We start from the raw sequence: 25,456 nt of genomic DNA, 5'->3' as shown, positions 1-25,456 counted from the left end.
CTGCCTTGGATGCCTTCTGTATTTACCTCTATGACAGATACATTTGAAGCAGGCTCTACTCCCAACTTAGCTCTGGGGAATCCATCTTGTCCTTTTAAGAGTCCAAAGATAGATTAAAGAAGGTGAGACCGCTCTGCTTATAAAGACAGCATATAACAAGGGATTGGTCCAAAGAAAACCTGCTTAGTGGGGTCCAGTTCAGACTGTTGTAACAAGTCCCCTCTGCCTTCTGAAACCATACTCAGAGTCCCCTGTCCTGCAGGAAATGGGGACAGCAGAAAGTGGTAGAGTGCTCTAACAGAAGCCAAAATGGTTTAACCCATCTCACAGGCAACTTCTCCCTTCTGGATACTCCCAATGAACCCCTTCCCATGCCTGCTGACTTCAAAGGGACTGCAGTGGTCAGCACTCTGGTGTGAGTATGACTTTGTTATGTCAGTGCTGCCTTTGAAGCACTAATTTAAAGGAGATCTCCTGGTGAGGGTTCATGTGCCCTGGGAGGAAGGTGTTACCCTTCCTCTGGAGGATATAAAAGGGAGCTTCCAGGCCTTTTTCCCACATAGCAGTTGTGGAGAGCCCCTTTCAAACTGCTCCATGCCAAAGCCATAGTGCATTCATGTGCCTTTGTTGTACCAGTCTCTTGACACCTAAGCAAGAGCACTGTAATGACACAGGGAGGGTTGAATTGTCACATGTGCATTCCTGACAGCCTCTGTAACACAATGTTCCTACTGTGAGAGGTGTCTTTTTAGTGTTCTGTACCTCTGTTTCAAAACTTAATTATTGTTTGTCTTAGTCTGGTGGCATGTACATTTTAAAATATGCATGATGACAATTAAGAACAAGCAATTATACAGCCACCACAATTTGATATCACACTAGTGTTAGCCTTCTGAGCTGTAGCTGGTTGTCTCTTACTGCTATGCTGGTGTCAAACAATGTTCATTCTCAGGAGAGTTTGAAGTAGATCATTGCCTGGAATTTATTAAATCTTCTGTGGGGGCTGGGGCAGTCCTGCTCCACCAAACCATGAGGATATTATTGATGTGGCTTAGGCATCCCAATGGTCTGCAGTCACAGATAGCGAGGAAATTAATCTCCAACAGTGCCATAAATGCATTTGCATATCAAGGCAACACCCGAGTACCCATAGTCACCCGCTTCACTCTGAAATAAGTGTCAGCACCAAATGTTAAACAGTTGTGTCAAGATTAACCCTATGCGCTCAGCAAGTGGGTTATGAATGCAGGAGCATTCTGACATGCCTCAGTGAATCAATGTGGGGAATGTTTGTGCAGAGTGATTCCATGCCCATGGTTGCTAGTGATATATCCCTTGGGAGGAGGACGATATCATCCAGTTTGTTGAATTGAAAAATAATGTCCTAGATGTATCTGGGTGCCTCTTTCCAAAGTGACTTTAAGATTTTTTCAATCCAGCCAGAGATGTTTTTAGTTAGCATGGCAGATCTAGAGATGAATGAATGTCCTGGATGGTGTTCTTTGTGTGTGTTGGGGAGCATGTAGAAAGTACCAGGTGCTTGTTATCTGGTACTAGACCATGAATGTAGTCCTGGGTTTCATTCAGAAGTTTCTTTATAATCCCGTTGAGTTTGCTGTTGTATAGTTTGGTTGGGTCTTCCTGGAGCAGGTTGTAGTACTGTGGGTTAGAAAGCTCCATATGTGACCCCTGCACATAGTCACATGTTCATTATGACATCCACTTCTCCTTAATCTTCTGGGTAATCCAGACATGGACCCCTTGCTCACTGTGCTCAGAGAGGGGAATCTTCACCTCACGGGGGCGGCCCAACAAGCATAAGTGATGTTATGCTAGATTTGGGAGAGCCAGAGAATTCATAGGTAGAGTCCAGCCAGTGCTGAGCAAGGGAGGTATGGATTGGCTCTATGAGCGAAACACTAGGCTGGTGTGAACAAAAGATCATTGCCTGGCATCCAGCCTCCCTGCTCCTACAACACAAGACCTATAACTGGAGTCCTGACTCCTCCATCCCCCACAAAGCAACCTTTCTTGGTGTTCTGGCTCCCCAGCCCCGAAAAACAAACTGCCCGTACCTAGCAGCCTGCTTCCTCAGCCACCGTAACGCAAGACTATAATATGTGGTGTTCTTCCTCCCCACCTGTTCCTATGCAACCCTTCTGACCCCTACAAGATCCATACCTTGCATTCTGCCTCCTCACCCTCAAAACGCAAGACCTATCTCAGGGGTCCTGCTGCTCCACCCCCACAATACAACACTGATACTTGCCATTTCTAGGTCCCTTCAATTGTGGACACTGCTGTGCTGTTAACTGTGTCCCATTAGGCTCTCTCCAACTCTCTAGGTCCCCACCTATCTGGGGTTACTGTTTCTACTGTTCTGTGTCACTTTTCTGTTCCTCCTGTGTTCTTCCTTCTGTGTGACCCCCCTGCTTATCCTGCACTGTGCAGCGCTGAGCTGTGCATCTCTCCATGGCCTCTCTCACTCCCACCCTCCTGCTACTTCCTCCTTGCACCCCCTATGGTGCTCTTTGTTTCTCCCATCTTCTTTGTCTGCTACTCTATCTCCTATCCCTCTAAGTCTGGAAGGAAGAAGTTCAAGAGGGACATCCTGGTCTCCAACCCAGGCCTCTCTATAACTACGGCACTCAACCAGAGTGGCAGGGGGATGGGGGGTTGATTTGGGTTGTTGGTTGGGTGAGGGACCGGGGGGGGGGGGTCACCCAACTCAAACGTACCTGTCTCTAGGGAAAAAGCGCCCTGTCCTAATCGGGGGTGCTTGTCCCTAGATAGCATGTGTGGTGACTCCTGTCTAACAGAGATAGAGAGAAGGGACTAACCCTACTCTTCTATACTGCTGACCTACGTGTTTAATCAAAGCACCACCAAATGCACAGAGAACTGAGAATGTTATTCAATCTTCAATATTGTAAGCAGTCTTCAATATTGTGGCCTATTCCAATTATGTTTTTCTGTTCAGCAATGTCCAGAACTATGGATTAGCTTCTGTGACTGGCTGGGTGTAGTTGGTAGGACCTGGGAGCAGGTCGGCTGTATGTATTCCTTCTCCGGTATCAATCTTTAATATTAGCCCATAGGTCGCGTGAGGAGGAACTACTTGCAGATCAAAACATTTTTTTGGAAAAGCCTGGAAGCAGGTAAAAATAAAAGGGCCAGGGGGCCATAGGGTGTAAAAATGCTCTCATGACCCACAACAAATATCCCCAATAAGAGGAAAAGGATATTGCCAAATACAACTGCTCTCATGAAAGTGTGTAATTTTATAAGAGCCTTTTTTACACCCCATGGCCCCCTGGCCCTTTTATTTTTACCTGCTTCCAGGCTTTTCCAAAAAAATGTTTTGATCTGCCACAGAAGCTAATTCATAGCTCTGGACATTGCTGAACGGAAAAACATAATTGGAATTGCCCACAATATTGAAGACTGCTTACAATATTGAAGATTGAATAAAATTCTCAGTTCTCTGCGCGTTTAGAGGTGCTTTGATGAAACACGTAGGTCAGCAGCATAGAAGAGTAGGGTTAGTCCCTTCTCTCTATCTCTGTTAGACAGGAGTCACCACACACGCTATCTAGGGACAAGCACTCCGATTAGGACAGGGCGCATTTTCCCTAGAGACAGGTACGTTTGAGTTGGGTGACCCCCCGCTGTCCCACACCCAACCAACAGCCCAAACCAACCCCCTGCCACTCTGGTTGAGTGCCCTACATTTTTGGTCTTTCATTAACAGAACCTGTTTGAATTACTATTTTCCTACAAAACCGTTGTTTTTGTGACACCACGTTCATCCTGTTAACAGTTGAAAGGATCCCAACGGCTTGGCCGTGTTTGTTTCTTTTCACATTAGCTTACCCTGGTGTTGTTATATACTCTCTATAACTACATCAGTTCTTCCTCCAGACAGGCTCTCACAACATCCTCTTTGTCGTTCCCTCAACAGACCTATAGACCACTCATATGGTTTTGGCTCTCCCTCTCCTATCTCCTCCTCTCCCATTAAGGGTGGCACTCGGTGGGAGGCACTCTTGGCCTTCTTCCACTACTCCAAGATCATAATTAATTTCTTTTTGAATGTCAGAGTCTTGGTCCAGGGCCGTCAGCCCAATCTCGTCCTTTTCAATACGCGTCTCCTGCTTCTTATCAACTTCCTTCCTTCTCCTGCTAGTCCTCCTAGGACCCATCAGGCTCCTCTGCCACCTCCTTCTTTCGCCACTTCTCTGGCACCTTCCACCTCTTCTCTGGCTACTATGCCACCTCCTATAACCACCTCTGCCCAATCTCGGGCCCCTCCCCCTCCCCCGCTGGGTGTACCAAAAGCCTGTACCCCACCCCGGAAGTCTTTTAAATGTGGTGACATGCTCCACGCTGCTACTCTTAACTCCCGCTCTGCTGTCAAACACTGCTCTGGTCTGACACACTCTGCCAGTCATACCATGGATGTTCACATCTCTTCAGACATCACCCTCTCTAACCCTCTCCTCAGTCATTCGGCTCATGAAGCGTGTGTTAGTGGATGCCTTTGCTGCTACTTTCTCTGCTCCTCTTACACCTGCGACAGACTCACACTCTGACGCAGCCCTCTCTCACCTTCATCATTCCATCCCAAACTCTGGACGTCCTTGCCCTTGTCATGAGAATCTGCCTGAAGCCTACCTCCAAGTGCCATTCTTGGTATGACTCCAACCTAACCGGACAGAAACGCAAGTGCAGGGTGGCTGAAAGGAAGTAGAGGGCTTTGGGCGCATCATCTGACAGACGGGCCTGCCGCCTGCTCCAAAGGCAATACAGATTCTCTGTCCTGTCCGAGAAGAGAGTCCACATCCAAGCCTGCATCTCTTTTGCCTCTACCAACATGGCCGAGCTCTTTAAAATCTGCAAGGAGCTGACAGATCCTTCTGTAGTTTTCACCTCTCCTGTTCCCTCCCAGGCCAGCTGCATGACTCTGGCATCTCATTTCACCACTAAAACTCAGGACATCCAGTCCTCTCTCTCCTATTCCTCTTCCACTACGTCTCTCGGCCCCCTTCTGGCCGCCTGACCCTCTCCTCCTCTTTTCTCCTCTTTTTCTCTGACAAAACCTGATAATGGCCCTCATTACGACCCAGGCGGTAAGTTACCGCCTGGGCCGTGACTTTACCACCATGGCGTAAACTACGTTTACGCCATGGTGGTTGGCGGACTTACCGCCCCATTCCGACCTTGGCGGGGCGGTAAGTCCCCAATCCCCATTTACCCTTCCCCATTCCCATTTTTGCCCCATAGGGCATAATGGGAGTGGGGAAGGCGTTAATTACGCCACCGTAAATTACGGTGGCGTAATTAACTCCATGGTCCCTTAGCGCCATGGATTTTAACACCTGCTAAAAGCAGGTGTTAAGTCCGCCATGGCGCTAAGGGACCTCGTACTCAGGCGGTAAGGGTCGGCGCTGTTTACGGCGCCGTAAACCCCTTACCGCCTGAGTTGTAATGAGGGCCAATGTTTCTAGACAAGTCCAATTTATGAAAGGTTGTCCAAACAGGTGCTTCCCTGCTCCTCCAGAATTATCATGGACCACATTGACAACCTCGCTCCAGCCTTGGCCGATTTGTGCAATCACTCTTTTGCCACTGGATCCTTCCCCTCTCTCCTCAAGCACTCCCTTTTGCACCCCCTCCTTAAAAAGCCTTCTGTCGATCCTCCATGTCCGGCAAATTATCGCCCCATCTCTATCACTCCTTTCTTGGACAAACTCTTGGAAAAGCTGGCCATCTCCCAGCTTGCACTCCACACTGAATCTCTTGGTTATCTTCATGACCATCAATCTGGCTTCAGAGCAGCCAAGGCACGGAAACTGCTCTCCTGAACATCTGTGAAGATCTACTCACTAATCTTGACTCTAGCCTCCCTTCTCTCCTCATCCTCCTTGACCTTTCCTCTGCCTTTGACTCAGTCAACCACGCCTTCCTGATCAAACGACTACATGAGAACCTGGGCATCACAGATCAGGTCCTGGAGTGGTTGACTTCCTTTCTCCTGAACCGACTCTCCCCCAAGTCCAACTTGGGTCCTTTCTCTCTACCAACTCTCTCTCCACCTGTGGTGTTCCCCAGGGCTCTATTCTCTCAACCCTGGCACTTCAATGTCTACTTGACCCCTTTGGCCCACCTGATCTCTACCTTCTGCTCTAACTTCCAGTGTTATGCGGATAGCACTCAGCTCTCTTTCAGGCTCCCACCTGCATCCTCTTCTCTCTCGCTCATTCCTGACTGTCTATTAGCAATTCAGGATTGGTGCGCCTCCAATGATCTCTGCCTTAATGCCAGTAAGACGGAGATCCTTCTCATTGGGACCCCTGCTCCCGTTGTCCCTACCCACTCTGGCCACCCTCTTTGGGCCCTCTTCCTTTGCCTTCCTATGAGGCAAAAGACCTTGGTGTCATCTTAGACTCCACTCTCTCCTTCTCACCCCACATCACAGACCTTGCCAAGAAGGCCCATTATCAGCTGCACCTCCTCAGAGGTATTCTTCCTTTCTCACTTTCTCCCAAAAGCTCACTGTCTCTAGAGTCCTGATTCTCTGTAGGCTGGACTACTGCAACATCCTCTTTCTAAATCTACCTTCCTCTACTCTCCTCCCTCTGCAACTAATCCATAACAGGACTGCAAGAATTGTCCTTGGCCTCAGGCCCAGGGACCATATCTCTGCAGCCCTGAAAACTCTCCACCGGCTCCCGGTGGCTGCAAGAATCAAGTTCAAGGCCCTCTGAATCGTCCACAAGGCTTTCTCAGGCCGGGGCCGGGACTACATCCAACTTTTTCTTCCAAAATACCTTCTTTCTTGAGCCCTTCACTCAGCTACCTCAAACTCTCTGAGAGTCAGACGCTTCTCCAGGCAGAGAGTGGGGGTAGATCTCTCTCCTCTGCAGGTGCTTCTCTCTGGAATGACCTCCCTGACCCTCTCAAACTTGAGCGGAACCACATGAAGTTCCAGAAGCAGCTCAAGACCTTCCTTTACTCCTCTGCTTTCTCTCTCTCTCTCCCCTGCTGACCTACCTGTCTCCCGCGCTGACTGGTTGCCTGGCTACCCTCAGAGTCTACTGGGTACCTAGCTCCTCCATGATCAGACTCCCTTGCACTGCCTCCGGACCTATCGCGCACTTAGGGGATGTAACTGCTACCCACAGTCCCATGCCTCCTTGCACTTACCCAGAGCTCCGCTACCCTGACTGAACCTACTCAGAGCATTGCTGCCCTGACTGCACTTCCCCCCTTCCCTCTCCCTGGCAGTCCCCCTCCTCCCTTCCCCCTGCTCTTCATTTCGTAGCACTTGCACAATCTGAATTACACAAGGCCTAGTAAAATGGTTTGTCTTGTCTTCCCTCTGTCTTCCCTCCCTTGCCTTGTCTCGCCTAGAAACACTTGTATACAGGTGCGTTATAAATGACATATCATATTTTTCCACCTCGCCCCACAGCGCAAGACCCATAACTGGTGTGCTGCCGCCCCATGCAACATAAGATCCATCTCCAGAATCCAGCATCTCCACTCCTACAGCACAAGACTTATACCTGGAGTCCTGACTCCCCCTTCTCCAACAATGCAAGATGCATTTCTGGCGTCCTGACTTCCCAGCCGCGAAAACAAACTATGCCATGCCTAGTGCCCTACCTCTCAACCCTCTTGAATACAAGTGTGCCTCCTCACCCCAAAAGCACAAGACCCATCTCTGGAGTCCTGCCTCTCCACCCACGCAATAAAATACTTTTACCTGACGTCTTGCCTTCTCATCCCCACAACACAAGATCCATACCTGGCGTCTTGCCTCTCAACTCACACAAACAGTGGTTGTTTCCACTGCCTTCCTGATCATATATGTACTCCCACTGTCCCCGCCTACAATCTTGACTGGCAGCATTCCTGGTAACCCATTCCTCAACACCTGTAGACTGCTGCTTAAGCACTGTAATAACCAGCCTTGAAACAGACCTACAATCCCCATCCCCCTTAAACACTCTGCCATGGTATACATGGTAGTCTAGTATATAGGACGTGGACATCTGCTTTATTTCTATGGTGAACATTTCACTTCCCAATGCCATGAATTAGTGTTATGGATTCCCATTGTTGTCTGTCTGAAATGCTATTTTCTTGGGCGAAATTTACTAGATTATCAATAAACCCACATACCGGAATATGATCTATTCGAAGCCATGTTTACCTGCAGCATTCGACACTGTCAACCACTCCATCCTGCTATCCAACTTGGCCGCAGCCGGCCTCTCAAGCCCTGTCCTAGTCCTTTCTGACTGACAGGGGCCAATCACATTTTCCTTCCCTGTTTCTGCCAGCTTCTCATATACTTTCCTGTGGTGTTCCTCAAGGCTCTGCCATGTCCCAGATGCTTTTTAACATCTATATTCAGTCGTTGATTGCTCTCATCCACACTCTCACGGCCTCCAGTGCTACTCCTATGCTGACGACACGCAGATCTTGGTTCGGTTAGATCTTGACCAGACTGAGGTGTCGGCACACCTGTGTAGGTGCCTGGTGGCAGTTAAGGGATGGATGAATGACAACTGGCTGAAGCTCAATGGGGACAAGACGGTTTTCCTGGTGGTGGGTTCTTTGTCTAGGGCCACTCTCAGGACCCCATCTTTCTGGCCGTCGGCCCTGGGTGACTCTTCGATCCCAGTCACAGCGGTCAAGAACTTGGGTGTTTATCTCTCTCCCTCTCTCTGTATGGCTCCCCAGGTCAGTGCTGTATGTAAGGCGGGCCACTATCTTCTAAAGGAGATGCCAAGATCGTGCCATTCTTGCCTTCCTCCTTACGACCTCGGGTGGTTGCCTCCCTGATCACTAATCGTATTGTCTAATGCAATGACTGATTCCTGGCCCAGCCTTTCGGTTTGATACACCGGCTTCCTTGCCTGCACAATCTGGCAACCCGGGTGGCCACCTCCTCGCCTTATGGTGCCCACATCAGCCCTGTCCTCTGCCCTCTTCATTGGGTCCCGGTGGCTAAGCGGATTACATTTTAAGCCCTCTGTCTAGTCCACAGGGCATACCATCGCCAAGTGGCAGAGTACCTGCAAGGTAAATTCCAGCCTTATATTCCAGGTCGGATATTACGTCTGGCCAGGCTGGCCTAGCGGTCATCCAGAAATTCCGGCTGACTAGGGTAGGAGGTTGTGCATTCTCAGTTGCAGCCGGGAAACTGTGGAAGGACCTTCTGCTCACCCTCAGGGGCATTGACAACCACCCGCTATTTCATCGAGCACTTAAAACTCTGCTTTTCTAGGCTGGGGGTTTTGTTTGCCTCTGTTAGTGTCTTAGCGCCAAGCTGCTCTTTGGGGTGAACGGGCGCTATACACATTTTGTTAACATAAAATAATATGTTTAACTGGTAAACTGACAATTCCGCCAGGGTGTCAGCATGGCAACCCTCTCACCGCAGTGCCTCCTTCACCTCCAACATACACAGTAACCTAGCTCTCTTTCGACTTTGCACCCTGAATAAGCTTGTTCCCGCCTGCACTCAATACTCAGCACCACCTCCTGAAAGCAGCACCCACTGCAGCTTCGACAACTTCCTCAATGTCCTTTAGATCTGCTTCAGTGACACATTACAATGGGGAGGCCCTTCCCAGAGTCCTCGCCAGTGGATAGTACACTGGCCATTGGAAATGTGACTCACTCTGGGCCTCGAATGGTAACATTTGACCTCCACGGTTAGAGTCCCGGACCATGCTGGGCAGCACTACGTTCAAAAGAAAATGGCATCAGGGAGAAGTGGGTGCTCCAGGGGAGGAATTGGACGGAGCTGGGTTCTGGTAAAATGCATCTTGCAGGAGTGTTTTTTCCTATTACAAGCAAATGGTGCTCGTCTCGGGTTTTCGGCATCCACTGACGCAAACCTCAAGTTGAGCTTGAGACACTTTGTCTAGGCTAGCCCAATGCCCACCTTGCCAACCCACCTCTACTTTGCAGGTAATAATAAATTGTGCATGGTCAGCTCGTGCACCAGCATGCAAATGCCTTTTATTAATTATAGAATTTGGGGATCATGCATTCTTAGGGGTCCACTGTAGCATGCAATTTTGTGGAAATGCTGTACACTTCCACTGTTCCTTGTCTATACGCTCAAAGAGGTTCAATGACATTTACCACCTTAGGAAAGTGGGATTTTGCCTTCGCTGCCTCCATCGCTCCTCCACCCCAGGCATGGAGCTAACGTTTGCCCTTTGTATGGGTAGTCTGGAGCCCCCAGCTGGTGCTGCCCTAGGCGGCCTCCTAGTCCTGTCTCAGCGTAAATGTCCATGTTTGATTCTGAGCATGATTTCAAGGGTTGTATTTCAGTAGCTTCCACCACTGAGCACTGATTTCTAGAAAGGCATTCTGGTTGGCTTTCCCTGTAAATCTGTATTACGGAACATTTGACCTCCCTTTGTCTTGGGGCCATTCTGTCTAAATCCATTTAGCGTGAAGATGTTTGTTGCAGTCATATCCACAGCACAATGTCACATGCTTGAAGATACAGGAAAAGATTGTTCTGTTAGAAATGAAGGTACTGGAAATTAGCACTTGAGGGATGACGTCATAGTTCCACTTAAGACAGTTAAGGATGATTCCAGTGTGCCCAGTTGGGACAGTAAGGGAAGATTCCAGCGTTCCTATTTGACACAGATGGGTAAGATTACAGTATGCCCAGTCAACAGAGTAAGGGCAGATTGAAGCATGTCCAGCTAGCAAAGTAAGATTCCAATCAGAGGGCTCAGAATGCGGGCATTACCTCATGGTATGTGCCCACAATCCATACACTCTGATGGGCTTGTAACGGGTCCTCTTTCAACACACTCTTACTCTGTTTGGCAATGGAAATGGAGAAGAGCCATTTTATGTTGCAGGTTTTTTTTTCACTTACGAAATTGCAACTGCACTGTTTCACAACATTTTAAAGAAAAGATATTGGTAACTCTAACAACAAGCGAGGAAATTAGGTCTTTACTGGCCATTAACATTGCCAGGGACCAAATTGCAGGCCCTTGAGGCCGTCAGGATTTGAAACTTTGGCACTGGGCTGCTACCGACTGATAAAGCGCCCTGTCTCTGGAATATTGCTTAAATAGCATATCAGAGTTTCCCTCTGTTGGCGGTCTCCGGATGCCGCCGTCCGTGAGCCCCCCACCCCCTGTGACACAGAGACACGGAGACAGCGGTGTTACCAGTGTCGGCTCCCCGGTGACTGTGTTGTCACGGGGAACGCCTCGTTTATTTAACTGCGCACGCGACGGAGTGAACGTCACCCCGTCGCGTGCGTACCCTTAACGGGCCAACGCCACACTCCTCCTTTTCCATAACAACAAATTGGAAACAGGAGGGACTAACTATCACACATTTATAAAGCACACAACTCTGTCAACTCCAAAAACCCCCATTTATTCACAGCCACCCTGGATCCCCCGCGGGTACCTGTCACGGCCTGACCATTACCCCCGGTCAGCCTCCCCAGCTTAGTCCGTCACATAGTCTGTGAGACGGGCAGGTTTCCCACGTCCTGGCCGGTGTCTCTTGACCTGGTCTGCCTCGAGCCGGAGAGTCCACGGCGGGGCTTTCACCCCCACCTTCATCCAAGGCACCCTCACCCTCTCGGTTGTCCGGGCTGTCCACTCTCAGGTCGCCGATTCTCCTGAAGAAGGAGGCATTCCTTGTTACAGACGACGTCCCGTCAGAGGCTGTCACCATAGAGCCCTTGACCGCCACGACATCTAGAGGAGCGGGTTCATACGTGAGGGACAACTTTCCTTGTGGGTGGCGATTCCTCACCAAAACCTCATCTCCCGGCGCGATGTGCGGGGGTCTCAGGCCCCTCCGGATGTTTTCCATCTGCGTCCTGATTCGTCTGTCCTCTTCGACTTGTTCATTGTCAATGACGGCAGGGTCCCTGTCCCCCACCTCCGGTATGACGTCTCTCGGGCATCTCTGGAAGAGAGCCTCCGCTGGGGCCACACCCGTTGAGGAGTGACGTGTGGTCCGATATCCCCGCAGGAAGACGTACAGGGCCCTCTACAAGCACTCGCCCTTTCCATGGGCGATCCTGAACACTTTGTTGAGGGTGCACATCATGCGCTCTGCCTCCCCGTTGGCCCGGGGCCACAGTGGGGTTACCCGCCGGTGTTGAATGCCATACTCCCTCATGAGCTCGGCAAAACTCTCACCTTGGAATGGTGCCCCGTTGTCGGAGCACAGCACAGAGGGCAGGCCATGGGTGGCGAAAATCTTCTCCAGCGCCACCACCACATTCTCAAATGCGACGGATTCTATGAACTCGACCTTCGGGTATCGAGACCACTCGTCCACCACAACTAGGAAGTGAGTGCCTCTCGACGTGGACCCGGAGTCTGCGTGCACTACTTCCCATGGCCTGGTCCCTCTGGGCATCGCTTCAATGGATGGTTCCCGCTGTGCCGGTGCCGCAGCCTGGCACCATACGCACGACGCCACAAATGCTTCCACCTTCCGCTCGAGTTCCGGGAACCACACCTTCTGGCGGAGGCGAGCTTTGGTTTTGGGCGCCCCTTGATGACCCTGGTGCGCCAAGGTTATGACCTGTACAATTTTGGCCTGGGGCACCACGATTCTCTCACGCCTCAGTAGCAGCCCCGACTCTGAGAATGTCAGTTCTTCTCTCACTCTCCATAACTGCTCGAGGGCCACTCTGGCTTCACATGTCCTGCGTTCCACGGCCTCCAGTACCGTCTTCCAGGTACTCCTCTGCATGGCTTCCCTCAGGATGGTGAAACATTCGTCGCCTTTTGATGCAACCTCGAGCTCTTCCACCTGCATGGAGTTTGGGGTGGCCGTCTCCACAACCAGGCGGACATGTTAGTCGGCCTCTTCCGCTGATGCAGACTCCTGCGAGTCCCCTCTTGGGTGTCGAGAGAGGTAGTCTGCCGCGTTGTTAGCCCCTGGACGATATGTCAACGACACTCCATAATCGAGCAGGGCGAGCATCCAGCGCTCTATTCTCACTGGTGGACGGGAAGATGAGCCCGCCATGATCGGCAACAACGGCTTGTGGTCCGTGACCACAGTCACGGGGCGCCCCAGAATGTAGAGGCGAAAATGTCTGCAACCCCACAGCACCGCCAGGGCTTCCCTCTCAATCTGGGAGTACCTTTGCTCGGTGTCGGAGAGCGCCTTACTGGCGTATGCTATGGGTCGAATCTCCTGGTCATTCCCCACTTGTGTAAGTACTGCCCCCAGTCCATATGGGCTGGCGTCCACAACGATCTCTGTCTGCAGACTTGGATCGAAGAACGCCATGGTGTCGTCCGCCGCCAAGGCACCTCTGATGTCATCGAATGCCGCCTGCTCAAGGGGGCCCCACTGCCAGGTGGTGTCCTTCTTTGTGAGCGACCTCAACGGCTCTGAACGGGACACTAGATTCCTGATGAAGCGGCCACAGTAAGTAACCATACCCAAGAAGCTCCTCACCTCCGCAACATTCTCTGGCGGGCGCGCCTCCTTTATGTCCCTCACTTTGCGGGGGTCCGGCGACACCCCACCCGCCTTGAACACGAACCCAAAGAATTCGATCGTTGTTTTCAGAAATTCACACTTGTCCTTGTGCAGGGTGAGTCCCAGCGAGCGCAGGCGTTCAAAGGTCTTGGCCAGGCGTGCCAGATGCTCCGTCTCCGACCTGGCATACACCAAAATGTCATCGCTAATATTAAGGACTCCATCCAAATCCGCTAGTGCCCCTCTTATGATGTTTTGGAAGACCTCCGCCGCGGAAGACACCCCAAAACTCAACCTCTTGTATCGGTAAAGACCTCGATGAGTGGTAAAGGTTGTGATGTAGCGGGACTCGGGGTGCAGGACCACCTGATGATAGCCTGCTCTCAGGTCCAGTTTGGAAAAGAACCTCGCCCCTTGCAGTTCTGCTATGATGTCATCGATGGTGGGGGTCAAGTGTCGCTCCCTCTTTATGGCCTTATTGGGGAGTCGCATGTCCACACAGATCCTCACTGCATCCGGCTGTTTAGGCTTGCTCGCGATGACAATGGGAGACACCCACGGGGTGGGGCCCTCGACCTTTTCAATAATGTCCAGCCCCACCAGATTGTCCAGTTCTCGATCCACCAGATCCCTGAGATGAAAAGGAACTTGCCGGTGCTTCGGCGCCACTGGTTGGATTGACTCATCGATGTGGAGCCGGACCGGCTCACCCACCAACTGTCCAATGCCTTCAAACAGGGAGCTGTGTTTGGCCAGGAGTACCTGAATGTCGTCTAAGTACACTGAATATGCAAATGTGACAATTCCCAACGCCTCAGCCGCAGCACAGCAAAGCAAGGTGTTGTCGCTCACCGGGGTGACATAGAATCTGGCCCGGATGTGTGAGTCCCCATATTGAACATCAGCCACGAATACGCCGTCCAGAGGGAGGGTCTGATCGCCGCCGAAAGCGAATATGCGTGCTCTCGGTGCGGTCAGCGTGGGCGGGGCCTGCATGGTATCATAGTGCTGTCTGGCCATCACATTCACGGACGCACCGGTGTCCACTAGCATTGGTACGGAGTCACCATTGACAAGCACGTTGCACCTGGGCTGTCTCTTGGAGCGGGATTTCAGCATGCTCACACTGGACACGAAGAAGACGTTTTCCTCGTCCTCTTCCTCCTCCTCCTCTTCCTGAGGCGCCCCTTCGTCACCTTGGTCCACCTGAACGACGTTGGACGTCCTTTGGGGTCGGAAGAACCCAGCTCGAACAGGCCCCCTAGGCACTATCTTGGGAGCTGCAGATCTGCACATCCTGGCGAAGTGGTCCGCGCCTCCGCACCTACCGCACTTAACCCCAGTCGCAGGGCATTCAGCTGGGTGCGGGAGATCGTACCCACACTTTGGGCACGAGGAAGTGGTCCCAAACGGGCGCGGGCTCTGAGTGTTCATGGGGCGCCTCGCTCCACGGCCTCTTCCGACCGCGCAGACCTCCTCCACCTTGCCTGGGCGGGCACCAGCTTCCATTCTGGTCACCCGCAATTCCGACACCTCGTGGCACCTTCCCAGTTCTAGGATGCGAGGAAGGGTGATGCCAGGCTTGCGCAATATCTGGCGCCTCAGTTTCCCAGAGACACACCCCTGAATGAGTTGGTTGCGAATCATGACTTCAGGGTCGCTCCACGCACATGGCGCGGCCAGACTCCGCAGCCGCCCATAGAATACATCCAGAGTCTCGTCATCCTTCTGTCGAGCCGTTCCCATGAGAAAACGTTCATAATCTGCGTTGGCCATTGGCAGAAAATTATTATGGAGTGCATCCTTTGCCGCCGCAAACGACCCATCCGCCGGCTGCAGGGACAGAAATATCTCATGCACTGCTGGGCCAGCAGAGTACAGGAGAGTGGCCAGCTTGCTGTCGTCGCTTGTCTCCATCGTGGCCCTGAAGTTCATCTCAAGCCTATCCATCCATATCTTCCACCTCTGTCCCAGGCTTGACAGAGCACCCGAGGTATCAAACTCAGGCATTGGCTGTAGGGACCCAGGTGGTTTCAGCGGGGGAGCAGGCGGAGGCGCAGCAGCAGCAGCAGCAGCAGCAGCTTGACTCATGGTGGATAGCGCACAGGCACCCCAGAAGATATAATTGATGGGGCCGCAACTCACCACCAGCAGTCAGCCTCTAGAAATGGATTGAATTCTGCCTCCCACCAGGCGCACTCCTCGCAGATGTATCACTCAAGCCAGCAGGCAGACAATGAAGTGTCCAAAAATTGAGCAGGGGGAAAAACCCCTAGTGCATTCAGCAGGCTTCCTATAGAATCTCGCCCATCTACTCGGTGAAAAACAGTGAAAATGTTAATGAATCATTCTGAAATTGACACGTGCTGTTTCCAGCGATTGTCCGCCGCTGAAATATCCAAAAATTATGTCCGGATGGCTCACCGACGCTTCGCTATGAAGCCGTGAGTCTCCGAGGCCTATTCATCAAGATGGCCGCCGGCCGCGTGTGTCGCTTCCTTCTCCGCGGTCAGAATTCGCTGGAGCGTTCACGTAAGATCATCTACGCTCCCAGCAAATTTCTCCGCCTGTTCCAGGAAGTGATCCCGGCACTCGTCGCCACTGTTGACGGTCTCCGGATGCCGCCGTCCGTGAGCCCCCCACCCCCCGTGACACAGAGACACGGAGACAGCGGTGTTACCAGTGTGGGCTCCCCGGTGACTGTGTCGTCACGGGGAATGCCTCGTTTATTTAACTGCGCACGCGACGGAGTGAACGTCACCCCGTCGCGTGCGTACCCTTAAAGGGCCAACGCCACACCCTCGAACACCCCCTTCCCTCACTCATCCGGTACTCACCTTTGCCTGCCTTGCCGTCCTCCTCTTTCCTCTGTCGCCTCCACTGCCTCTCCACCATCTCCCCTAGCTCCAGTGCTGTGGCAGTGAAGTCTGTTTTCTCTTTCCATGTCATGGAGACAGTGCCGTGGGAGAGGAAAAGATGGCGGACAGTCGGCGGAGCCCACATCTACTGTCTGTTCCAGCAGGCAATACGCCCTCCTGTGTGCTGTCAGCCCCATAAAAGGCCGTACTGCCCAGTGGTGTGGGCAATGTCACTTAATTATTGCATTACAAAATGCAGCAGAGTGCTGTACCTGCCCACTAGGCAGTTGGCATACAGCGGCAGATTTTACCCTCAATGAAAGTTTAAAATGCTATCTATTAGAACACAACCCATTGAGGGAAGGAAGTAATTTATGCATAAACAGAAAATGACTAACAGTAATGTTGACATATTTCATCATTGTTAGCCCTCGTGCTCTGCTACTTCAGTGGTGCTTCCCGGAGTACAAAAATATGATCTTAGAGAGCATAATGTTTTCCTTTCTTGAACAAAAGGAGTGCTCCATGACCCAGGGCGAGAAAGCAAGCCAAAGCCAGAACTGATTTCTAGTTGAAAATATCTTAGCAAAAGCAGCAACATCTTGCTCACAGCATGACACTCAATTTACTGTAAACTTTGTTGCTTAAACTCATAATGTGAATACAGACCTCTCATTGTACTTGTAATACCAGGTACTGACTAATGGTTTCTGTTAATTTGCTTTTCCAGCGATCCAGAGTGGCATAAAGAAGCACCACTGGCGTCCTTCAAGGAGGACGCTGATGCCTCATCTTCAGACGAATCAAGCGGCAGTAATACCGGCCTACCTGTGCACAAGCAACTGAATAACGTGTTCATGAAGCAGAGCGGAGTGGAGAAACTGATTGGCGGGCCGCCGTGCTACGAAGATATTGTGCTCATCGATTCTATAACTTCTGAGGAGCACCACCCTAGCAAAGATCATGGTTCCCAAACCATACAAAATCACTCCGCTGCTGCGGACAGTCAGAGACACCTTCTAGTGTCCATGGTGCCTGATGGCGAGCGGCTTGATCGCCGTATACGCCAGGACACTGGTGATCAGGAGGACGACTTCTACTATGGGCTGAAAGAAGAGTTGCTGGCTGATGATTCTGACTTTGACCAATGAACTGAAAGATTCAAATATACCACAAGTGGAAAGTTGTATAAACAGAAGGCAATCAACAAATACTAAAGACAAATGTAAAATAAAAAATGCAATGTCAGTGACATTAAAAAACAATGAAGCTCTTAAAGAAAATTGGGATAACAACAATATAAAAACAAAACCCCAAAATGGTTAAGGTGCTTTAATGTTAGCATTTCTATTTTAGTATGATTTGCATTAGCTATCTCACTGGCAAAGCCATTAAGAGCATATGTGTTGTGGGGTCCTTGGGAACAGGCCATGGTTATCATTATCCTAACTTCATGTAAAAACTGCAAATAATTTAGCAATGAAGACACGTTCAGTTGATCAACACTTTGCCTGGAAAGAGTTGAATAGACAGGCTTTCTGCTAAAGATGTGTGGCGAACAGACCTTTTTCCAGAGTTTAAATTCACTATATCCTTCTTTAGCTGCAAGCCTCTCTATTTATTTTTATTTGTGAGTTCATCTGAAGTGCTCCCCTACCAAAAGATAGCAGGGCACTGGCAGTGAAACTCCATCAATACCAACCACAACACAATAGACAATAATCCATACATCTCAATAAATAAAAATGCAAATAAAGTATAAATAATACAAAATTCAATCTCCAGAGACAAAATACATCGAGTGAGATCTGAATGAAACACATTTTAAACCATGTGTTGGAAAGCAAGTTTAAACACCCATGATTTAATGCTTTTTCAAATATCCAACAGAGTGCTAAAGATCTCTCGAAAACAACTGAACAGCTAAAAAAACAATTTACACACACCACTGTGGCAAAAAAAGTCTGGTTAAATAACTAAACATGAATGAGCTTCCTGATATCCTGTCTTCTGATACTTTAAGCTGTATAGCTCTACAGCTCTACATCCGCTATCTACTGGCAATTTCTCAGCCACATACACTGCGAGGCCCGGTACAAGCTCCATGAAAGCCAGACATCCTTTATTCCAACACAATATGCACATCCAAAGGCAACCGGTGAAGCTGAAGAGGAGTTGTAGGATTGAATTTAGGTGCACCCATCATGACATTGGGTGCTCTATTTAGAGGAGAATAAAGCCGGACGAAGATGACATGGGAAGACCACAAAGTAGAGTATGGACACCGTACAGTCTTGGTACAGTCAGCACTTGGACTACTAAGTGAAAAGCTATGGACAGTTAAATCCGATTCAAAACAGATAGCTGAGAAGAACAAGTCTGACTTAGTTTCGAGACAAAGGGCAGACATTAAAAGAAGAATCCAAAAGATATCCTAAACAAACAAGTGCTGGCGACATTCCCCAGAGGATAAAGTCTAGCAGCACTTTGGAAATGCTGAGTCGGAAAGATGAGGCATGCAGGGGTTTAAAAGAGCAGGTATCAAACCTAAGCTCCGAAAAAAGAACACTGCAGATGACTGCAGAAAGACAGACAAATTAGTCCAGTGCACCACAGCAAGCAACCTAAGCAGGAGTAAGGAACTAGAAGTTTGTAACAAGAATCCACCAAAGAAATTGCACAATACATCTAAATTATTGCCTCTGTTTTTTGTAGAACAGACCCAATGGATGGTACGACGTCCATTCATCGCCAGGTTTTTTTTTGCAGAGTTTTTTGCAGCCAATTTATGGACGATAAAACTCATCTAAAAATATAGGGGTGGGTGGGAAAAGGATATAACGGGTATTGAAGTGTGATGAATAGGTGGTCAAAAACTGTGAAGCGGGTTTGGGGGTAACCCCACAATTAAAAAAGAAATGTAATGCAGCAAACAAATCAGTGAAAAAAAACCTGGGGATGGAATGACATAGAACCCCATGAATATTTCAGTCCCAGTTAAAAACCCTCCCTTATTCACTATATTTCTTTAGAGGAATCAAAGTTGCTGCCAACTCTTATTCAAAAGTTGTATGGTTAACAGCATGGATACATAGTCGGGCTTTTAGTTTGAGGCAGCACAGTCCATTTGTAGTCAATTCAATCTGAGCAATTTAAACAATAAATAAATAAACAGTCTTAGGGTCAGCAGTAATACTTGCTATCCCGGGATTATGAGATTGTGCACTGATTGGGAAGGCAAAGAAAGGCAGAGGCTGACAATACGAGAACTTGCCTGCAATTGCTGGGCCTTGTGAAAGATATTCATCACACATTCCGTGGGTCTTTTGGAATGTAATATTAGATTATGGCTTTCACCCCTGCAGTGGGCGGTGGCCATGACCGGCAACGACCCACGAGCCTGAGCCAAGGTCTGTAGGCCGTTACCAGCCATTGCCATCCCCCACTGCAGGGGTGAAAGCCATTCGCACTCCAGGGTTTAACTGGGTGCGAATGGTTTGTTTTCTCCCTTGGAAGATTCATGCCGCTTGCCCAGCCAGTCTCCAGAGGGAAAACAAAATGAAAAAAGGATGGCCAACGCAATAGGGAAAAGTGGCAATGGTAGACGGGAGGAGCGCTGGCAAAGGAGCACAAAGCTCCGGTACAGCAGGTAAGTGTGGAAGGAGGGGTGGAGAAGTGGTTGAGGTTCTTTTGGGGGTGGGGAGGTAGGGAGAGGCTCCCTGTGGCCCCTCCCACACATAAAAAACAAAACAAAAAAATGGCACCACCTGTTGGGTCTCTGGTGGCTGGAACAACAGGCAGAGAATGTGTATTCTTGCCCGCTGTGCCAGCCACGGGATTGGCTAAACTGTCTTCCCTGGGTGCGAATGTAATGCATGTTACAGCACTCATGGCCCTCCCTGTTTTATCCAATTCGAGACCAGCATCTAAACGTTCTATCACACCTGCACAGACTCTAATCACCTCATAGCTTGCTTACATGCTTCACCCTGAGCCAGCTGTGTAAAGGTGAGTGGTAGTGGAGCAGCTTTAGATTTTGATGGGGCACCCCAACTGTAACTGACATATCTGAAAGTCCTACCCCCTTCAATTGTATACTTTTGCTTTCTTTCTAAATATCTGATTATTATCTCTACATCTCTGACAGCCCTACCCCCTTCAATTCTATACTTTTCCTTTCTTTCTAAATATCTGATTATTATCTCTGCATCTTTGACAGCCCTACCCCCTTCAATTCTATACTTTTTTCTTTCAATCCGAATATTATCTGATTATTATCTCTACATCTCTGACAGCCCTACCCCCTTCAATTCTATACTTTTTTCTTTCAATCCGAATATTATCTGATTATTATCTCTACATCTCTGACAGCCCTACCCCTTTCAATTCTATACTTTTGCTTTCCTTCTAAATATTATCTGATTATTATCTCTGCATCTCTGACAGCCTTAGCCCTTTCAATTCTATACTTTTTATTTCTTTCTAAATATTATCTGATTATCATCTCTACATCTCTGACCACCCTACCCATTTCAAGTCTATACTTTTGCTTTCTTTCTAAATATTATCTGATTATCGCTACACCTCTGACCGCCCTACCCCCTTCAATTCTATACTTTTGCTTTCTTTCTAAAAAGTATCTGATTATTGTCTCTACATCTCTGATCGCCCTCCCTCTTCAATTCTATAATTTTGCTTTCTTTCTAAATATTATTTGATTATTATCTATACATCTCTGACAGCCCTACCCCCTTCAATTCTATACTTTTGCTTTCTTTCTAAAAAGTATCTGATTATTGTCTCTACATCTCTGATCGCCCTCCCTCTTCAATTCTATAATTTTGCTTTCTTTCTAAATATTATTTGATTATTATCTATACATCTCTGACAGCTCTAGCCCCTTCAATTCTATAGTTTTGCTTTCTTTCTAAATATTATCTGATTATTATCTCTACATCTCTAATCCCACATCCCCTTCAATTCTATACTTTTGCTTTCTTTCTAAAAAGTATCTGATTATTGTCTCTGCATCTCTGACCGCTCTCCCTCTTCAATTCTATAATTTTGCTTTCTTTCTAAATATTATTTGATTATTATCTATACATCTCTGACAGCTCTAGCCCCTTCAATTCTATAGTTTTGCTTTCTTTCTAAATATTAACTGATTATTATCTCTACAACTCTGACAGCCCTACCCCCTTCAATTCTATACTTTTGCTTTCTTTCTAAATATTATCTGATTATTATCTCTACATCTCTAATCCCACATCCCCTTCAATTCTATGCCTTTGCTTTCTTTCTGAATATTATCTGATTATTATCTATACATCTCTGAGCACCATACCCCCTTCAATTCTATACTTTTGCTTGCTTTCTAAATATCCTATTATGATCTCCACATCTCTGACAGCGCTACTTTCTTCAAATCTATACTTTTGCTTTCTTTCTAAATATTATCTGATTATCTCTACATCTCTGACAACCCTACCCCCTTCAATCCTATACTTTTCCTTTCTTTCTAAATATTATCTTATATTATCTATTCATCTCTGACTGCCCTACCTCCTTCAATTCTATACTTTTTCTTTCTTTCTAAATATTATCTGATTATTATCTATACGTCTCTGCCTGCCCTGACCCCTTCAGTTCCACACTTGTGCTCTCTTTCTAAGTAAATGTCGAAGATTTATTCATATGACCAACATCACAATGGTGCACAAACCGCGGAAAGACTTACAACAATGTACACAGTGTTAACCCATCTAAACATGGTTTAAAGATCACAAAACTATGATCAAGTGATTTATTCAGGAATTCTAAAATAAACAAACAATAGTGTGACATGGAAGGGCATTTGTTATTTTCCTTTTTATTGATAGATGCTTAATAAGCTCTTGACTGAGGCAAATGACCATACTGCAACACTGAAAGAACTTTGATTTGGTCAACAGAATATAGTACTATAACAATGTCCAGTGGTTTATCATAGCCATTTTACCAATGCATTTCCCCCAAGAAAAGGATGGTAAAAATACTGCCAGTGAATACTTGTCTTGCAATCTTGAATATACCCTGTATGTAGTTGATTAATCCGTCAAGGAAAGTATATATCCTGAAGCCAGTGCCAGGTCACTCTAGCAAAGTGATTTCGACACTGCGAAAATGGTCATGTTTCATCCATTATCTGTCGCACATAGCCCCAGTTTTGCTGAATCCGAAATTCCATATTGACAGCTGCATCTTTTACATGATACCATGAGGATACAATGGGGTAAGATAAATAGGGGATTACATATAGAGCATCTACCTGACTGACTTGCTGTTGTAGACCACTACAAAATGGAGAAGAGGCCGAGCCTCATCTCTAAGCCGCAGGAGCAATGTTCTGATACTTCCTAAACAAAGGTTGCAAGAACGCAGTGAGCATGCTTGTCTCCCACAACAAATTTCAAATAGTATATTCTAGTCTAAAAAGGCTGTTCACTATATTCCCTACTACATGGTGAAGGAATTGCAGAAGTCAATGCACATTCATGTACAATATGAAGCTCTAACCATTGATTCTTTTGGAAATTGACTATCCTCAATCTCTGTTGTGAGGTCTGCCGCCTTGCTGGGATCCTGAGCACTCCTGAAAGTTGCCCCTTTGATCGATAACTGGAGTAACCTCAAAGAATAGTTCAATCTGATGGTGCAAGATGTGGCCAATGAGAAGCTATTTGTGGATACAGGCAGGGAAGCTGCAAACTCCACTCTGATTTGGTGCTCTTTTCTGAATTTTTTTACTTTCAAGACATTAAGTAACTCCCAGAAGCAAATCCCTAATTATGGATCTTAAGTTAAGATTTCCACTGGTGGTATTTATTTCTCCTTTAATCCCTTTAAAATTTAATTTGTTTTCTTCTTGCGCGTGAGTTGGTGTAGTAATGTTACATGGAACTGAATTGGTTTAAAATGTGTTTTGAAGACACAAATTAAATACTTTAAATTGATGTATTGCTCTACAATTCATAGAAATATTTCCTGTCAACATCTAGAAAAGTACATTATTTTTTTAAATATACAACACAGAAAACCATACTATGCAGCTGAAATGTAAAAAGCAAACACTGTTACGGCAAAAGCAAACCATATAGATACTGGTATACAAATATAATAATTGTTGATCCTGTTATTCTGATGATGATTGCATTCACATGCAAAGAATTTAAGCAATTACAAAGAATTGCATAACATACATTGTAAAAGACAATAAGATGTGATATTACGTAGAAAATATAGTTTCGGTGTGACACGGTTACAGAAAATGAAACAGTGGAAATGCAGAATTCTTCAATAATGGAGCAATTACAAGTACTGTAGAACACGTATTGTTCATTTAAGAGACAACCTGTGAATTAAGTAGTCAAATATGCATATACAGTGCAGTCTAGTTAATATTGTTAGGAAAGTGCTACTAAATATGCGGGAACAAAATCTCAATTATTGTAATATGAAACTGAACACATCTTACCTGTTGACACTTCGATCTTTTCCCTTTGTGTGTTCCTTTCAGTAGAAATATATTTATGAAATGATAAATGTATACAAACATACATAAACATAGTTTTATTAACATATTGTATTTTTACATTGGAAATATTGTATATTGCAATAAAATTTTGTAAGTGAAACACTTATGTAGTGATACTTAGCATTCTGGCAATATTTCTCACCCAATACCCAATTCCTATCAGGACAAATGTGTCTGCCATTGCTACAACAGGTTTTCTCCTGAAATCATTGTAACTCCACCCACTCTTTCTTTTCTTTCTCTTAGTATCTTAATGTTCTAGGTTTTTGTAGCAATGTTCATAATATTCCTCTAAACTCTCAATAACACTACTAATTAAGCATTAGAGGCCCCAGCCATGGGCAATGTAGGCCGTTAGGTGCTGGGAAACCTGACTTAATGGTCCAAAGAAAAAGAAAGGGACATTACAATGGCCGATAATGTTCCCTACTGACGGCGCTAACGCTTTTCTCACCTGTCCAGATGCAAAATGCAGTACCTAAAACAGATTTTTAAATTAAAAAGAAAAAAGGATGTGCCAGGCAAGGAATATGTGCATTCCCTGGCAGCCATGTTGCCATGGGAACTCATACGAGTAGAGAGAAGACCCGTTTGGAGGCATAGGAAGGGAATTGTGATGCAAGGTGAAAAGCTATGAGCCTAGAGGATTCAGGCAGTAAGGCACATGCTGGCCGGAGACATTGGGATCAGCCAAGTGCAGGGGAGGGGCAAGGGGAAAAATGTGGGGGGAAAGGGGAGGGGGCAGTGCAGTAAATAGGATAACAGTCAAATAAATAAAGACAATAAATAATAAAGAAAAGTGCAGCCAGCTGGTGGCTAGTGCAAGGGTAAGTATAGACAGGGGTCAAGTAGTGGCTGTAGGGATACAGAAACAGTTGCCTGGGGGCAGTGCAGGTGTGCAACTGACGGGGTGGGGACCTGGGCCCGAGATCAGAGGGTAGCCATGCAACCAGTGCAGTTTCAGATTCAGTCAGGAGATCAGCAGGGGAGAGGAGGAGAGAGAGCAGAAGCAAAAATGAAGGTCTTGAGGTTCTTCCGGTACCAGAGATGGTTCTCCTCAAGTTTTAGAGAGGCAGGGAGGCTGTTCCAGAGGGAGGCCCCAGCAGAAGAAAGAGATCTACCATCCACTCGCTGCTTGGAGAAGCGACTAACCCTGAGGGAGTTGGAGGCGGAAAAGCAAAGAGCTCGAGAAGGAAGACATTTAGGAAGAGAGAGTTGAAGGTATTGAGGTCACATGCCCCAGAAGGCCTCGTGGACAATGCAGAGGGTTTTGAACTTAATAATCTCTGCCACTGGGACCCACTGCAGAGATTTCAGTCCTGGAGAGCAGTGGTCGAAGTGTACGAAAAGAAGTAGTGGAGCTATGTTCCCTGCTGGCCTGCCCCTGCTCCCCACAAACGCCATTGCCACAACCCCTCCCACACACAATACACCCCGCCAAACACTTGCACCTGCTGTTTAAGGGAACGTTCACTGCAGTGCACTGAAAGTGAAGGTTTCAACTTCT

The 25,456-nt window shown here is 47.6% G+C and overlaps 1 protein-coding gene across 1 annotated transcript in view; it reads left to right on the top strand.

The window, feature by feature from the left end:
- Positions 1 to 24,049, top strand: part of BSND (barttin CLCNK type accessory subunit beta) — a 196,401-nt gene extending 172,352 nt beyond the window's left edge. The window contains exon 4 of the mRNA XM_069642117.1: positions 17,107 to 24,049. Coding sequence (XP_069498218.1) covers positions 17,107 to 17,527 — 421 coding nt within the window. The 3' untranslated portion in view covers positions 17,528 to 24,049. The remainder of the gene's footprint in view (positions 1 to 17,106) is intronic.
- Positions 24,050 to 25,456: the final 1,407 nt, after the last annotated feature.

Source organism: Ambystoma mexicanum, chromosome 1q, assembly GCF_040938575.1.
Source record: "Ambystoma mexicanum isolate Mex_15411 chromosome 1q, UKY_AmexF1_1, whole genome shotgun sequence".
NCBI classification, from domain to species: domain Eukaryota; kingdom Metazoa; phylum Chordata; class Amphibia; order Caudata; family Ambystomatidae; genus Ambystoma; species Ambystoma mexicanum.
This window is presented reverse-complemented; position numbering and strand designations above follow the sequence as displayed.